The sequence below is a fragment of the Homarus americanus genome, unplaced genomic scaffold (genome assembly GCF_018991925.1).
Source record: "Homarus americanus isolate GMGI-L3 unplaced genomic scaffold, GMGI_Hamer_2.0 scaffold36970, whole genome shotgun sequence".
Taxonomy (NCBI): Eukaryota; Metazoa; Arthropoda; class Malacostraca; order Decapoda; family Nephropidae; genus Homarus; species Homarus americanus.
Genome location: NW_024740094.1, coordinates 2,041,706 through 2,060,790, shown reverse-complemented (window position 1 = coordinate 2,060,790; position 19,085 = coordinate 2,041,706). Strand labels below are relative to the sequence as shown.

At 42.3% G+C, this 19,085-nt stretch overlaps 2 protein-coding genes across 3 annotated transcripts in view; both read right to left on the bottom strand.

Moving 5' to 3' along the window:
• The window catches only part of LOC121875132, an 82,879-nt gene extending 66,029 nt beyond the window's left edge, over positions 1-16,850 (bottom strand). The window contains exon 1 of the mRNA XM_042379516.1: positions 16,653-16,850. The gene's annotated coding sequence lies outside the window, so the exon portion shown is untranslated. The remainder of the gene's footprint in view (positions 1-16,652) is intronic.
• Positions 4,164-5,952, bottom strand: LOC121875133. Of its 2 annotated transcripts, none has more exons than XM_042379519.1 (3): positions 5,449-5,952; positions 4,973-5,118; positions 4,164-4,712 (listed from the first exon to the last, which is right to left on the bottom strand). In XM_042379519.1, the coding sequence occupies exons 1-3, from the start codon at positions 5,636-5,638 to the stop codon at positions 4,209-4,211; spliced, it is 840 nt and encodes a 279-aa protein (XP_042235453.1). In that variant the 5' UTR covers positions 5,639-5,952; the 3' UTR covers positions 4,164-4,208. The 2 variants fall into 2 exon arrangements, with proteins under 2 accessions (XP_042235453.1, XP_042235452.1); XM_042379518.1 differs by having other exon boundaries at positions 4,164-4,715; positions 5,449-5,950.
• Positions 16,851-19,085: the final 2,235 nt, after the last annotated feature.

The window sequence follows — 19,085 nt, the reverse complement described above, 5'->3', positions numbered from 1 at the left end:
CACACAAGAGAAAGTAACCAAGACTCACGCCCAATAACAGTCATACAGATGTTAATAATGTACTGGTGAATACGTGAGAAATACTTGTGACTTGTACAACCAGTTGGAAAGTTGAATAAATTAAAGTAATACTGAGAGAGAGAGAGAGAGACTTCTTACTCCGCTGATTCTATTTTATTTTTATCAATAAATGTTTAAACCAAATTTCTCTGAACACTTTTGGTAAATATCTGGCATTATCTACTTCAGGGTTGTGTAATGAGTGAGGATTGTGTGATTTCAATATACGTCTGTCAGTCTGTGTGTGTGTGTGTGTGTTTGTGTGTGTAGCTATCTGTATTTCTGTGTGTTCGTCTATCTGTATGTGTCTGTTTGTGTGTGTGCATGTGTGTGTGTGTGTGTGTGTGTGTGTGTGTGTGTGTGTGTGTGGGCGTGTTGTGTATGACAGTCACATCCGTGGTGGTCGCCCCGCCCACCACCACCACACCCCCGCCCATCGTTTCCTGTAGTCACACTGTTTCCGACCACCCTAACTTAACCTAATGCTGACCTAATCTACATCTAGCCTAACCTAATGCTAATCTAACCTAACCTAACTTAATGCTAATCTAATCTAACCTAACCTAACTTAATGATAATCTAATCTAACCTAACCTAATGTTAATCTATCATAACCTAACCTAAACTAACGTAACCTAAGACACCCTAACCAAACTAACCTAACGCTAAACCTAACCTAATTCACCTGAACATCAACCTAACTTAACCACAAGACAATATGGCTGAACACCAGTGAACAAAATGTACAATATGGATGCACATCAACGAACAAAATGTACAATATGGCTGCATGGCTGAACATCAATGAACAAAGTGTACAATATGGCTGCATGGCTGAACATCGATGAACAAAGTGTACAATATGGCTGCATGGCTGAACATCGATGAACAAAGTGTACAATATGGCTGCATGGCTGAACATCGATGAACAAAGTGTACAATATGGCTGCATGGCTGAACATCGATGAACAAAGTGTACAATATGGCTGCATGGCTGAACATCGATGAACAAAGTGAACAATATGGCTGCATGGCTGAACATCGATGAACAAAGTGAACAATATGGCTGAACAAAACGCGACATAATGTTCCCGGATACAAGTACTGTATTTTGGTTATTGTTTAGGTGAGGTGTGCGGTAAGCTGTCACCGCCCTCTCTCCCTCACTGTATCTCCCTCTCTTTCTCAATATACCTCCCTCCCTCATTGTACCTGTCTCCCTCAATATATACCTCCCTCCCTCATTGTACCTGTCTCCCTCAATATATACCTCCCTCCCTCAGTGTACCTGTCTCCCTCAATATATACCTCCCTCCCTCATTGTACCTGTCTCCCTCAATATATACCTCCCTCCCTCATTGTATCTCCCTCCCTCTCTCACTGTACCTTCATCCCTTCCTCCCTCTTATGGCGCTACACACACACACACACACACAACTTTGATTATGTTTACAGATGTTATTACAAGCCCTGACTTAAGAGATTATAGACTTAAGCCACTTCTTGTTGGTGTTACTAAACATTGTAAATCACCTGAAGATTAGGTTAGGTTAGGTTTGGTTAGGTTTGGTTAGGTTAGGTTTAATGCCGTGCCTGTAAAAATATTAATGGTAGGTTAAGTTCACTTCCTTGTGTGACCAAACGTTAGTAAGAGAACGCAAGTCATCACCACCAGGGTTTAGCACGAGGCTGGCTGGCTAGAAGGAAGGGTGGTAAGCAGTTGCCTTTCATATTTGTGTCCTGGGTTCAGTCGCCATCCGGGTCAGATGTGAGAAGGTATGTTAGCTCGCGTGATACTACACAGAACATGGAAGTGATGAAGGGAGGGGTGGTGGGTGAGGGAGGGGTGATGGGGAGTGAGGGAGGGTGAGGGAGGATGGGGAGGGAGGGAGGGGTGAGGGAGGGGTGATGGGGGAGTGAGGGAAGGGGAGGGGGGAGGGAGGGAGGGAGGATGGTGGAGGGAGTGATGGAGGGGTGGAGGAAAGGATGGAGGGGTGGTGGAGGGAGTGATGGAGGTGAGGGAGGGATGGTGGAGGAGTGATGAAAGGAGGGTGGAGGGAGGATGAAGGGTGTTGGAGGGAGTGAGGGGGTAGTGGAGGAGGATGGAGGTGGGTGGAGGGAGTGATGAAGGGGTGTTGGAGGAGGTAGGAGGGAGTGAGGGGAGGGATGGTGGAGGGAGAGGGATGGAGGGAGTGATGAAGGGGTGTTGGAGGGGGAGGGAAGGGTAAGTGGAGGGGAGGGAGGTGGAGGGTAGTAGCAGCACACCCAGGCAGCACACTCACGTTCACCGAAGAATGAAAAGAGGGAGGAGGGGGAGGGAGGGAGGGGGGAGAGGGAGGGGGGAGGGGGAAATTGAGGAAAGAATGGAGTGAAGACATGGAAGAGGAGGCAGGAGAGACGGAAAGATGGGAAGAAGAAAGGGAGGGAGAAGAGGGAAGGAGGAGAGGGAAAGAGGAGGAGAAGAAGTAGGAGGGAAGAGGGAAGAGAGAGAGGGAAAGTGGGACGAGAGAAGAAGTGGGAAGGGAGAAGGAAAGAGAGGAAAAGAGAGAACACACACACACACACATTACGTAACAGATTCTACTTTAATTATCCACATTTTTTATATTATTACATTAAATAAAATGATCCCAAGCTTACTGACATTACATGATACATCAATACAGTGTAAACAGACATAAAAGCTTTAAAATAATTCCTTAAATTAGTCTATCAATTCTTTCACAGATAACTCCGCGAGTTTATCACCGATTTATCAACAGACATCCGTATTGTAGACGCGCCTCGGCTGGTTGACGTAACAAAACAAAATATTAATTAAAATCAACGGAGAAACCACATTGAGATTCTACCTATCCTAATCCAGTGTTTATTTTGTATGTTAGTATTACAATAAAGGCGAGTTCACACACGCATATTCCGTTGATCAAAATCGTTGGAACCGTTTCATCGACTTGCAGTAAGGAATGCTGTGATATCGTCGACTCGGTCACCTCAATAAAAATCCTTCGCACCGATTTGCTGACCGTTTCAGCAACCAAAACAAGCATTGGCACCCAAGTATGTGACAGCAGCTGCTATCACGGTCTTAAGAACATGCACAGTTCAGTTAAAGAAAGTTAAACGCAAGAAAAATCGCTTCAAGGTATAAAAGAAGTCACATGAGCAAGGCCAAGTTTCAGGAATTATTACACCTTTTGATGCCAGAACACTCTTATAAAGAAGTTAAAGTCTCCGGGTGAACGACTGTCCCTCACTCTTCGATATTTTGCTACGGGTGTGTACTGTACTAAGTGAAACGTCACAGGTCTCTGATCTCTGGGTTCACGAAGAGGCAGGTGAGGCGTCAGGACTTTTGTTGGTGAGTGTACATCTCTCAGTAACGTTCATTAAATAATTTTGTGCACTGTGGTCTTGTACAATCACCTGAGGGCACACCCAAGAGGAGCTGCAGCACCACCAGAGACGGTAGATGTTGACAACAGAATAATACAACTTAGACAGTGGCGTCAACTGCCTCGTGACGGACTTGAGAGACTTCAGGGGGCAGGCAGAAGCCATTCCAGTGACACCAAAGGAGTTAGGGAATTTTAAAAATATATCTGATGAATAAAGGACAAGTTCCATAGTGTGAATGTCTCCATTCGTAAAAATAGAAAATATTAATGAACAATGCTGAAATTGGTGTTTTATGTAGATTTCTTTGTAATAAATGTGTGTTGTTTAAAACGTGTTTGAAATATATTTTATATAAATATTTTCCTTCTGTATTCACGCCTGACTGACTAAATTGCTGTCAATACATTTGTTTATGTTATTAATACTGTAGTTATTTTAGTTTTCCGTAATTGACAAAATAAACTTGAAGAACTAACTTAAACCTGAATGTCATATCTTTTTCAGAAACTAAATCAATTACATATAACACAGAACACATGTCAGGGTGCCGCAACTCCCCAGCTATTTCCACACATTTCGCTCACATACGTATAAGTACAATATGTAATTTTGTCACATATAATATTCTCATTTTAACACACCGTAGCAACCCTAACATGATCCACACACAGTCAAGTTGGATAAAAATAACAAATAACTGTTTCTGTCAGCTTTACTCTTTGGGACTGAGGTGGTTCATCGACAGTACACTACACCTGTTCATCCCCAGACACATGCTTAGCCAAGACAAACAATAAATCAGCGAGGAGTTTCCGACGATTGGCAGGTGGTAGTTGTTCCCATACCGTGTCAATCACTCCCCCTATTCTCTGACCATGGGAGAGCACAGTTGATGGAGTCCTTTTCTGTTCAGTTTTAACTATGGCTTCATCATTGTCCATGGTCTGAGAGGAGGCATCTACCGCATCCGACTTTCTCTTTTTTACTCTTTCTTGCCATTTGGGGTTGTGGGCACTTGATGGCTGAGCTGATAATAGTGTGGGTGTTGGAGGTACAGGTAAGGGAGGTGTGGACCGTGTGGGTGAGAGTGCTTCGGACTTGGTCGGAACCATGATTGAATTTCCACCTGATGTAATAGATGTAATTAGCGGACAGAATTCATCCTCATTTCCCTCCGCCTCCCCCTCCAGATGTTGGTGTTGGTCAGCAAATGCCTCAGGAGCCACAGTATTTTCAGCCACGTTGTCTAACAGCTGCTGCAGTAGGAAATGAGTGTTAATCAAACTATAAGAAGGTAATTACTTAAAACTAGAAACGTATTGAGTCAACCAGTTTTACCAATACCGATAATTTAAAATAAAATTATCAATTATAACACATGTTACTATAGAAGACGATTTCCCGAATGCTTTAGTCATTGATAAAGAGGCGCAAACACGCTGACCTTGCTCAGTGTCTATTATAGAATTACATAACATAATAACCATCAAAACATCTGAACCCAAACAGTTACCTGTGTTGTATGTATAAATGAGCAGTGACGGAAGTATTCCCATTTGGACTCCGTTTTGACTTCGGTTCCAATGGCAGTTTTCTGAATCTTCTTTAGTTCACGTTGGTAGTAGGTTCTTAAATGATTGAATTTAGTTTTCACAGTACCTGGAATAAAATAAATCGATTAACACGTGAATAGCGATTTCGAGGTTAAGATGCTTCTAAATCTGATACTGTGGTGAAAATATCTGTTAGTGGTTATAGATCATTATACCTCCATGAGGTGAGTAAAACCTGCCATATTATTTAGAATATGGTCAAGATTTCCTTTACTTAAACTCTTTCTTGAAACAGAATACAATAGGGCCTGTCTATATAACCCCAAAAGACAACAGTTTATATGAAATAAAGTGGGTGGGGGGGGGGCGTTGAAATATATGTAAAGTATTAACACTCTACAACTGGTATAACTTGTAAAAATAACAAATTATTTACCTGCATTTAGGTATTGTAGCTCAGGAAACTTTTGTTTGAGGTGATCACACACCAGTTGGTAAGCCTTTCTCTTAATCCCTTTCTTATGATAGAGGATGTTCGTCACGTCCCATAACGTTGGTAATTCTTTCACTTTTTGAATGAGAGCAAGTTGGGACTCTCTCCTCCATGGTATTTCGGCAGAATCCATGTTTACTTAAGAGAAGGTTGTAGAGTTGGTGATCCTATTCCCGCGTCGCCGTCTTGTTGTGTCTGGGTGGTCTTGTCGTGATGTCCATTACAGCAATCCTTTCATAACTTCAATTGCATACACCGTCATGTAATACAGAAATGATGTTTCAAACCAAGACAAATTTCAGGCATAAATGAAGACAAATTATGAAGGATAGAAGGAATACTTTTGAATTTCAAAGATCAATAAGGGCGACGGAGAATCGACAACTTCAGGGCGGTGAGAACCGTTGACTAGTCTCACCGGCGAGTCGGCGACCACCAGCTGTCGTCATGGCGCCTGGGTGTTGCCTGTCCTGACGAAGTTGGTGGTAATAGTTGATTTCCCGTCGATATTTAGTATGAGTGAACGCGCCTTTATAAACAGCCAAAGACTTTATACGCATAAAATCTTTGATGAACAAACAAAAATTTATTGAAAGAGGACCAAAGACAGAACGAAGATACAAACAAGATATAAACAAACATTTACACCGATGCAGTTCACCCCCATCCCCCGCTTGGTGCCGTACGATAACTTGGACCGGATTGAAGATATTAAGAGCACTGCCAGACGCCCGAAGACTGTCATATAATCAGAGACATTGGCTGAGTCTTGATAATATAATCAATAATAGGAAGTTACCACGACACTGCCATCTCAAGCATTAACTCGGGTGTCAACTGGGTAATTCTGACATTGTGTATGAATGAAGCTGAATCGTCTCTCTCTCTCTCTCTCTAGATAACTGCGTAATTTATAAGGGCCATACATACATACATATATTAATGTCTACTAACATATATACACATACAAACACATACCACACACACACACACCATACATGCTTACATACGAACATACACCCCTCCCCCTTCAGGAACAGCTGCCATACCTGTACAGACCAACAGCTGTGTTACACTCACCCAACACCTGCTGACTTGGCTGATATAAGTCACGGTCGCTGGTGCAGGTGTGCGTGTATGTGTATGTATGTAGGGAAATACATATATACATACACACACACACACACACGGTGGTGAAGTGTGCAGTACTGTACAGGTATGTGCGTGTGATGGAACTCGTTTATACATCCGAGAATAATAACATAATGCACTGACCTAACACACACACACACACACACACGCCCACACACCCACACACACACACACACACACACACACACACACACACACACACACACACACACACACACACACACACACACACACACACACACACACACACACCCACACACACACACACACTGCCAGTTGTATAAGCTTAGTGTCAATTAATCTAAAGCTTATCTCCACCATATTAAATTAAGAGTTAATACAACCTTATGACAAATATACATAATCATCTATACACATTAATACATGGATCAGCAATGGTTCAATATCCCTTTAATACAATAATGTTGTTAAATATAATTAATTCCCTAATAGGCTTTCCGTCCCATAGGATATTGTTCACTACGGTACAAAATTAAAGTCGTATGTATGATTCATTACGAAATTACTTAATCGATTTGTGGCCTTACCATACACAGCGACTCGCTCACCAGGTTAGGCCGCTATATAAATTTTGCGAGAATTTTAATAGACAGATTTATTTATTTATTCAGTTAAATTTATCATATAAGTTCCCATTGATTCATAGTGCACATACATACATACACACATACATACATACATACATACATACATACATACATACATAGTGCAGGTATACACTAGTAAACAACGTCTGTCTGTCTGTCTGTGAGGGTAAATAACAAGTCCCTCGTCGTATTATAAATCACTTCACAGATGAACACACAGACACACACACATAAACAGACACACCTATGAGACACGAATAAACACACGTGGCCAACACACACACACCTGCTGTACTAATGAGGCCACACATACATCACACAGGTAGACAGATGAACGGGAAAGTCACAGAAATAAAAAAAAATCCCACTTATTTAAACACCATCAACAAATAAAGTAATAAAAACAAAAATTAAAGTAGTTAATTAATAATACCTGACTTGCACATATTACTTACCTGACTTTCACATATTACATACCTGACTTGCACATATTACACACCTGACTTGCACTGTAGCTTATTAGTATATTTGTACAGGTAATGAAGCCAAAATCGCTCATCACACAGCCCCGACAGCAACCACTGGATCTGTTCTCAAATTACCACCACAACTTAGATCTTATGAGTGGCTAGGTAGATGTACCTGGACCCATCCTATCTGATTTGTTAGTGGGTGTAAATAATAGCTTTAACAAAATATAAGGAATTGCTTTTATTTACATTCATGGTTAATAATAGTTTATGTATAGTGATTAGAGTTAGGTGTTGTGTTGTATTAGATTAATTGTGTAGTTTGGTGCATGTTATATTAGTTATTATACAGGTACACACATAAGAACATCACACAGGTACACACAGGCATCACAGGTACACACATGCATCACACAGGTACACACATGCATCACACAGGTACACACATGCATCACACAGGTACACACATGCATCACACAGGTACACACATGCATCACACAGGTACACACAGGCGTTACAGGTACACACATGCATCACACAGGTATACACACATGCATCACACAGCTACACACATGCATCAGACAGGTACACACATGCATCACACAGGTACACACACATGCATCACACAAGTACACACATGCATCACACAGGTACACACACAAGCATCAAACTACATTATTCTGGCTACATCAACAGTTCTTCACCTTCGTCGCCTTCGTCACCTCACCCCAGGTCAGGCGAAGGTGTCACAAATGGCAAGACTTTTACGTGGCGTGACCTAATTGGCTGAAGAAAGTGACCTCTCGTGGCCTTTAACCTCACCCCCATGAACGAGAGGTTTCCCCCCCCCCTCCCCTCCCCTCACACACTCTCTATGGTCTTGAGGGGTTTCTTGTTCACTGTCACCAGATTGTCTAAGAGAGTGAGGGGTGGGGGGTGGGAGGAACAGAGAAGTAGAGGAAGAGAGGGGGAGATGGAGAGAGGGAGGGAAGGGAAATGAGAGGGGAAGTGTGTGGAAAAAAGTGTGTGTGTGTAATATTATTTAGCTTATAACTCTATCTTTATCTCTAATACCCATTCACAGTGAAGTAGAATGGGGGAGAGGGAGCCCCATGATCGAACCAGGGAACAATAGGACGGGAGATGAGGACTTTATCCACTCAGCCACCGCACACCTGGATTAATATTGATATAAAAAGTTATTTACCGGTACTAATATAATTCTCACCAATACAATCATAGCTTTTACCAGTATTATTGTCATTGGGCCTTTAACCAGCAGTACTATATGACCTAGATAAGGGTTAAGGCGTGTTCACTATAGCCATCAAGAAATGTTTAAACCAGGTATCCCTCACAGGTAAACACACACACCTGGAGGTCATCACACGTTCTTAAAGGTAACACAACACGCGAAGCTTGTGTCGTGAGGCCCAATGTTTATTATGGTGTGTAATTATCCTAGACTGTGTTACATAGTTTGTGTTTCACGGTAGGTAACACTTATTGAGACACACACACACACACACACACACACACACACACACACACACACACACGAGGTATAAAATCCGGATAAAATTCTTGGTTGAAGCGACGTATTCTTAATCATTGTTGATATACCTGAACTCTTTATTATACACCTGTACATAAACAACCAACTCAGGTGTTTCCTTATACAAGTTATTACTACTCAGCAATTATTTACTGTAACATATACACATAGAGAGCTCAGGTTTATAATTTATACTGTATCCAGGAAGCAGCACCTGAGAGCCACACCACGAGCCACACGGTCACACCACAGTGATAGAGGGTGGCACTAGGCTGTCGTATACTGCTGCTGCTGTGTGTGTGTGTGTGTATGTGTGTGTGTGTATGAGAGAGGAGGGGTTGTGTGTGTGTGTGGACGCGGCCTTCTCCTCTGTGTAGACACGCGACCCTGTCATGGAATTAGCTTTTTCTCCGGAGGTAATACAACCTGGAAAACACGCCCTCCTCCCCTCCACACACGCACACAACCCCTCCTCACACACACACACACACACACATACCACACACACACACAACCCTCCTCTTTCACACACACACACACACACACACACACACACACACACACACACACACACATACATACACACACACACACACACACACCACACACACACACACATACATACACACACACACACACACACCACACACACACACACCCCTCCTCTTTCATGCATACACACAAACACACACACACACACAAACCCTCCTTCATGCACACACACACACACACACACACACACCCCTCCTTTCATGCACACACACACACACACACACACACACACACACACACAACCCCTCCTCTTTCATGCACACACACAACCTCCTCTTCATGCACACACACACACACACACACACACACAACCCTCCTCATGCACACACACACACACACACACACACACACACACACACACACACACACACACACACACACACACAACCCTCTTCATGCACACACACACACACACACACACACACACACACACACACACACACACACACACACACACAACCCTCCCTTCATGCACACATACACACACACACATACACACACACACACACACACACACACACACAACCCCTCTCTTCATGCACACACACACACACACACACCCACACACACACAACCCTCCTCTTCATGCACACACACACACACACACACACACACACACACACACACACACACACAATTAACTAAACTTATAATATCCCTTGGACTCTCCTTGGTTCGGTTAGGTTAAGACTCTCCCCTAGTATGGGCAAGACCTTCCTGTAGGAGAGACCTAGGGGAGGCGTCGTGTACCCATCACCGGAGATATTGATCAGGAGGAGTCAGGCGGCCACTTCAGCCAGGCCACCTTCTCTCTAAGTCACTACCTCTATTCCTGGCCACACTACCTATACTCCTGGCCACACTACCTCTACTCCTGGCCACACTACCTCTACTCCCGGCCACACTACCTCCACGCCTGACCTGGCCACACTACCTCTACTTCTGGCCACACTATCTCCATTCCCGGCCACACTACCACACCTGGCCACACCATGACCTGTGAGTGTGTGGTGAATGGTGATTGTGGCTTTGTGGTGGTAATCTAACACACACACACACACACACACACACACACACACACACACACACACGTACAGAAAAACAAAGTGTAGTTCCCAAGACGCAACTCAACCGTCACTTGTCTGTTCTCCCATGACAGCGATCAAGGCCAACCAACCAATCACCAACCAGATTCAAAGAAACCAATTACAACCCCGATATTACATTTTATAACAACGAAAACACATCATAATTTAACACTTATCTTATTAAAAACTGTGACTTATATTCCCAAGATTCATAACTCATGAATCCGAAGCATTTAATACCTACTGCTTCGGGTTCACGAGTCTGAATCACGAGGGTCCGGTGGTTCAGTAGGAGGTGGTGACGGGGCTCTGGTTTGGTGACTGTATGAGCAAAACTTCCTTTACAATGCTGTTCGAAAAGATGAAAATATAATTTCCATATACCTGACGGCCATTTCGAGACAATTTGGATCTAGCACACTGCAGGCTAAGACTTTATTGCTGTTGTTATTGTTGTCGTTGTTGTTGTCCTTCTTCTTCTTCTTCTTCTTCTTCTTATCATCATCATCATCATCATCATCATCATCATCATCATCATCATCATCATCATTATTATTATTATTATTATTATTATCATCATTATTATTATTATTATTATTATTATTATTATTATTATTATTATCATTATTATTTTAGATACATAGAGAGGCACTGTACTCGATCACCTTCACTTCCCAAACGTCATAGTTCGGTGCCTGTTTATAAATTAATAGACGGTGCTCGTGTGTGTGTGTGTGTGTAGACCATCACACACACACACACACACACACACACACACACACACACACACACACTGTTTACATACTGAGCCAATTTCGTTAATGTGGGAGACACCAACAAGGTAGAGTTTCACCGTGCACTTATATAATTGCGTGCGTGTATGTGTGTATATGTGTGCGTGTGTGTGTGTGTGTGTGCATCATATCTCCACCTGACGATCATATCAACACATTAAGCTCACGGAGGTGAGGAGGGGGCGAGAGAGAGAGAGAGAGAGAGAGAGAGATATGAAGAACAGGAAGAAAAAGGAGGGGGAAGAGAAGGAGAAGGAAGAAGAGGAAGAGGAGGAGGTAGAGAAGGAGTAGGAGGAGAGGAAGAAGAGGAGGTAGAGAAGGAGTAGGAGGAGAGGAAGAAGAGGAGGAGAGGGGATGTTTTGTGCCCTGTGTTTCACCCCCCCCCCAACTCCAGCTTCCGGCGTTGAGGGCTGAGCGTGGGAGGGGGGGGGTGACCCACATGTAGACGAGAAAGTTTGTTGTGCTGTCACGGGTCATTGATGGTGATGATGATGGTGATACTGATGTTGATTTGTGGTGATGGATGTGATGTTAATGAGAGTGGTGGTGCTCTTAGTTGTGGTGGTGATGGTGGTAGTAGTGGTGGTGTTGATGATGATATGGTGGTGGTGGAATTTAGAACATTAAAATACGCAATATAAAGCCCATAAACGTATTAACCATAGCACTCAACCATAGCACTCAACCATAGCACTCAACCATAGCACTCAACCATAGCACTCAACCATAGCACTCAACCATAGCACTCAACCATAGCACTCAACCATAGCACTCAACCATAGCACTCAACCATAGCACTCAACCATAGCACTCAACCATAGCACTCAACCAGAGCACTCAACCATAGCACTCAACCATAGCACTCAACCATAGCACTCAACCATAGCACTCAACCATAGTACTCAACCATAGCACTCAACCATAGCACTCAACCTAATCACTGTAATCAGATATATCTCATCATATAAACAGACAATAAGTTGACTCAAATCGTGTAATGGAGTTGCCTTTCTCAAGTCTCGCGGATCCCTGAAGGTGACATAACACTGCTTGCCGATCTCCTGTACCTTCGTCAGGCTAGAGGCGATGTCCCCGGAGTCGACTTTGCAGGTGAAATGCAGCTTCTTCTTTGTGTAGTGTTGACTCAGTCTTAAATGATGCCACGGCGATAAGTGACACTGTTAAAATCCATCTTTAATCAGCCAATCAGAGCACTTCTTCTACCTGTGTTTATGTTTCTGAATTTGAGCGGCCAATCAGAGACCTCCTTTGTACATAACGTTACTATAAGATCTATCTTACTCAACCAATCAGAGCCCTTCGCCTCAGTCGCCTGCCTGGTCACCGATCGGGAAATCTGGGTAAGAGTTCGATGAGAGAGGAAGAGTGATTGAAGAAGAAGAAGAAGAAGAAGAAGAAGAAATGTGTAGACCTGTTGCCTGAGTAGCAGCGGGGTACCAGGTCGGCAGCCAGCTACCAGGGTCATGGGGAGGTAACTTAGCATCGATCACAGACACACGAGGGGAGAGGAGGGGAGGGGAGGGGATAGGAGGGGGGAGGAGGGGGAGGAAATAAAGTTGGTTGGTTAGAGCGTTCAGGTCACAGTTCCCCTCACAGCGTTCTTCAGGTGTTCATCGGGGGTTCACAAGCGTTCATCAGGGGTTCACAAGCGTTCATCAGAGGTTCACATGAGTTCATCAGGGGTTCACATGCGTTCATCAGGGGTTCACATGCGTTCATCAGGGGTTCACAAGCGTTCATCAGAGGTTCACATGCGTTCATCAGAGGTTCACAAGCGTTCATCAGAGGTTCACATGCGTTCATCAGGGGTTCACAAGCGTTCATCAGTTTCACATGCGTTCATCAGGGGTTCACAAGCGTTCATCAGAGGTTCACATGCGTTCATCAGAGGTTCACAAGCGTTCATCAGAGGTTCACATGCGTTCATCAGGGGTTCACAAGCGTTCATCAGAGTTTCACATGCGTTCATCAGGGGTTCACAAGCGTTCATCAGAGGTTCACATGCGTTCATCAGGGGTTCACATTCTTTCATCAGGGATTCACATGTGTTCATCAAGAGTTCACATGCGTTCATCAGACATATACTCAAAGTTTTTCAAGGTGCTATACAAATTAAAACGCAACATACACACACACACACACACACACACACACACGTGCAAGCGAGACAGAACACGAAACTCAGTGTAATGTGGTGAGGAGGAGGAGGAGGAGGAGGAGGAGGAGGAGGAGGAGGAGGAGGAGGAGGAGGAGGAGGAGGAGGAGGAGGAGGGAGAGGGAGGAGGAGGAAGAAGAAGCAGGGAGAAAATGTGGAGGAAAGGAGAGTGTAGAAGGAGGAGGAGTAGGGTAGAGACAGGAAGAGAGAGATGAATGTGAGGAGGAGGAGGAAAGGCAATGAAAGAGGAAGAGATGGAGAGTGAGGAGAGAGAGAGTGTGGGGAGGAGGTGAGAGAGGAGGATTAGGAGAAGACTGCGTCAGTGTAGGAGAGAGAGAGAGAGTGTAAATGATCAAATGTAATCTTGTGAATCTCTCTCACCCTACACACACACAAACACACACACACACACACACACACACACACACACACACACACACACACACACATACACATAAAGCAACAGGAACAGGTCATTAACGATAAGTCTTAACCATCACAACCAAATCATCACCATTAACAAGCAAATTGGCCTGTGTCAAGTTCACTTTCCCAGGCCCTATTAGCTCAGCCTTACCACAGTGTTATTTCCCGTTTGCCTTGACGGGGGTAACTAGGCTAAATGTCTTTTCCTTGATGGAGGTAACTACGTCAAAACGTTCTTCCTTGACGGTGATCTAGACGGAAACGTTCTCCTTGACGGGGGTAACTAGGCCCAAACGTTCTCCTTGACGGGGGTAACTAGGCCCAAACGTTCTCCTTGACGGGGGTAACTAGGTCCAAACGTTCTTCTTGACGGGGGTAACTAGGCTAAATGTCTTTTCCTTGACAGGGAGTAACTAAGGCCCAAACGTTCTCCTTGACGGGGGTAACTAGGTCCAAACGTTCTCCTTGACGGGGGTAACTAGGTCCAAACGTTCTTCTTGACGGGGGTAACTAGGTCCAAACGTTCTTCTTGACGGGGGGATCTAGACCAAAACGTTCACATCATCACCCATGACGGGAAGTAACTACACCAAAACGTTCTCACCTTGACACTGTGTAATAGAGACAGGGGTTTCCTTCCTCACATTGAACTGTAAATATTTAGGTTAAGGAAGAAATTATAAATGAGTTTTGTAATAGTTCCCTAGTTTAATGAGAGAGAGATTTACAAAGCCAAATAATGGACAGGAATTATACTAAGTCAAGGTCACCTCTACTGTCAACTTCACCACAATTACCACAACTACTACCATTACCATCACCTCCATCACTACTACCAATACAACCTTCAATACCACTATCATTACCACCAATACTACTATTACAACTGCCACACCGTACTCATGACGTTGACATCTTCATCAAGGAATAATAATAATAATAATAATAATAATAATAATAATAATAATAATAAGAAGAAGAAGAAGAAGAAAAAGAAGAAGAAGAAGAAGAAGAAGAAGAAGAAGAGTTGGAGGAGGAGGAGGAGGAGGTAGAAGAGGAGGGACGTGTTCATTATAAGAAGGAAATATCTTTTTTTATTATGTGTGGGGGTCGACCTCCACACAATGGAGTGGGTGTTGCTCTCTCTCTCTCTCTCTCTCTCTCTCTCTCTCTCTCTCTCTCTCAGACAGACAGCAAAGGGTGGACATAAAAGGAGTACATTCAGAATAGAAAATGGTTCTCAGTGGAGTACCACAAGACTCTAACCTCGGACCCATCAAGTTTATCATCTACATAAACGACACAGATGAAAATATATAGAGCCACATTGTCAAGTTTGTGGACGACACGAAAATATTTGGAGGTAGTAAGTCAAGATAATGTTACAACAATGCAAGAAAGGCCTGCATGAGCTGTTCAAACGGTCTCGACAGTGGCAAACGCTCTTTAGCATATTAAAATGTAAGACTGCACGTAGGATACAACAACCCCGATCACATCTGTTCTGCTAATAACCCTTTAATGGATACAGTCGATAAGTAGAAAGTTCTTGGCGTTGATAGATCAGTCACTGAAGGCGGCGCAACAAGTGGTGGCCCCAGCAGTAAGAAAAGCAAACCGAGACTTGGAATTATAAAGCGTTCCTCAGAATACAGAGATAATAAAATTACTGTTTACGGGCATAGACACTTTACCTCCAGAAAGACTTATCGTTAGAGAAAGTATAAAATAACGAGCTATACACCATCTCGATTATTCACATAGACTAAAGACCTTAGGAATAACAACTCTTTAGATAAGACACAATTGGGCAGATATCATAGAGGCATTCAAAATATTTAAAGGGATGGGAAACGTGATGTCATGCACCACCAGCACGAGAGGCCATAACTTTAAGCTCGCCAAGTTATCATGCAGAACAAACATAAGGAAATAATTCTTCACACAGAGGCCAGCAGACATACAGAACGGTCTACCAGCTCAATCTGTGTAATAGAGAACAGTACTGGGCTTCAAGATAGACCTAGAGAACACAATCAAGAACACGGGAAGGATCCTACACAGACCAATGGCCTCCTTCCCTCGATATGGCCACCTCTAGTTGGATGGCCATTGGGTAAATAACGTAAATAAAGTTCAACAGGAATAAATTACTGATAATATGTCTTACACATAACAAATTTAACTAAAATAATTACCATTCTCTCTGGCATTGTCAAACCATAGCGAACCGAGGTATAGTATAATGGGTGAGCAGACGGTTAGCGCCAAAAGAATTTATCATCAAACTGAAATAAAAAATGAAATACAGTAAAAGTTTACTTACCCTACACGGACGTCACAGTTGAGCTCCGTGAGGTTGACAGTCCTGGTTTGTGAGGTTGGTCAGCCTGGCGTGGGTAGAGTGACCAACATTCACTAAAACATTTACTAGTGTCAAAAACCAACACATAACATCCAAAAAAAGTTTCTTAACACTTTTCGAATGGTAATTTTATTTTCAAACGTTCACTCCTGTCAACAAAACAATACTCTCCCTAAAATCCAATTATAATCAACAGAAGAATTTCCATTATATCTACAAAATGTAAATATACTCTTTATATTTTACTTTCATGCGATATATTCATAAACTTTTCATATATATATATATTGGATTCTGTTATCTTAGTTATGCTCTTAAGTATTTATTGTTGTTTTTTTTTTAATTACAGATACGATATTGTCATTGTCTTATTAGTTATTCCCATTTTGATGAGTTAGAACTTCTTAAGCTGATAACTACTGAAAAAGACAGAATTTGCCCTAATTAATACCCTAACCCATACCTGAAACTTAACCTAACTTGACCACATGGAACTTAAAACTTAATCGATTGAACTCAACCTAACTCAAGCAAATGTAACTAAATAGTACTAACTTAACCTAACATAACTAAACCAAACTAGCTCAAAATGGAACAAAGATTAACTCAACCAGATGTAACTAAACCAAAACTACCATACTCTAACATAGACCCAAATGGAAATTAACCTAACTAAACCAACCGTAACTTAAAACACCAGAGTCAAATATCAGTAAAATATCCTTTAACTTAACAAAACACAACTCGAATATTTTATAACAACCAGAAGACGTCAATCTAAATTTCCAGGACCATGCAATTGTCACTTTCCTTAAGGCACCGCTACTGTACCAATAAAGGCTGTTTTACTAGTCACATCAATAAAGTTTCTTTTTTTCTGGGTGTATTAAGACTGCCATCTAGTGAGTGTGTTATTCTGAATTGATGTCTATGTTGCAAATGAGATGTTTATGGTTATAATGTCATCATGTAATAATAATAATGATGAAAACAGAATAATGATGATGATAATAATAATGAAAATAATAATAATAATAATAATAATAATAATAATAATAATAATAATAATAACAATAATAATATTAATAATAGCAGTAGTGGTAGTAATAAGAAATAATAACATTGAACATATCACATTGAGAACACGAGATATAAAAACATAAAAATGAACATAACACAATGAATACAACACGTAATGAACACAAGAACACAATGAATACAACACGTAATGAACACAAGAACACAATGAATACAACATACCATCAACACACCACACGTCACGACGAAAAATCCATACACCGTGATCACTGAACACGACACACAGTGAACATGGAACACGACTGAGACACACACGCCACCACAACAACACACACACACAATATAGACCACATCAACCTCACTGCCAGTACAGGTTCAACACACTCCCCCACTACCTACCCAAGATCCTGCACTGCCCACACACAACCTCAACTTCCCTACATCTCATGTAGTTACCATATGGAAGAGCCAATTACCATGAAATTACGTAAATAGGGAATGTTACGGGAGCAATTAATCACACTAGCTTCCTCTGGCACCAATCTGTTGACACTGTGGAGGAATGCCAGTGTGCGCCTGCCTAGAAGTTGGCACAGGCGCGCTGGGTGACGTCTGCCATTGAAAACGTCTCTGATCAATGAAGACTCGTAGAAAACTTAAAGCCGTGACTCAAGTAATATTATACTGAGACTGATGTTACTAGTTTCTATTGTAAATCTAATGTCCTCAAGCCCGGGCCCACTTCCCTCTTTAACTATTATATCATGTTGTAAATCCATCCCCTCCCTCTCACCATCATCTACCACTCAAATGACACACAGTGACTCGCCTTGTCACCTTTACCACCAATAACTTTGACATTCAGTGCAGTACCGGTTTTATTTCAGCCGTCCCGCTGCGGGCCCACACACTGCTATTTTTTACTCTAAACTGGTTGAAGGCATCACCAGTGTGGTCACTTTCCCACTTATTAGTCATAATTTTTCCTGCTTGGTGTAGAGTGGTATTTCCCGCGCATTATGGGCGCCAACACAGCGAAGTTGACATACAACATTTTACACTTGAAATGTCGATGAAAGAGGAGTTTAAATCTACTTTTTGAGAAGAAGTTGATTAAATTAATACACTAGAAGATATGTAAATATAATGAATGGGCTATTTACCTTGTATGTCTCGAATACTGAAAAGAATTGGCAGGACCTCTTAACTGTTAACACTTAAAAAAATCACGTTAATCTGTGACGTCACACGCGATATGGGCAGTACAGTATTACACGAGAACACAAGACGATAAGATGCATCATAACAGTTTAAATAATTCAGATATATTCTGTTATCCAATAAAATGACTAGTGG

What these genes read in the sequence shown, in the direction of transcription:
- LOC121875133 (XM_042379518.1), bottom strand. Translation starts at nt 5,638, where the DNA reads ATGGATTCTGCCGAAATACCATGGAGGAGAGAGTCCCAACTTGCTCTC. An exon ending in GCTACAATACCTAAATGCAG is followed by an intron (nt 5,119 to 5,448) that starts GTAAATAATTTG and finishes ATTTTATTCCAG; the next exon opens with GTACTGTGAAAACTAAATTC. An exon ending in CATTTATACATACAACACAG is followed by an intron (nt 4,716 to 4,972) that starts GTAACTGTTTGG and finishes TTCCTACTGCAG; the next exon opens with CAGCTGTTAGACAACGTGGC.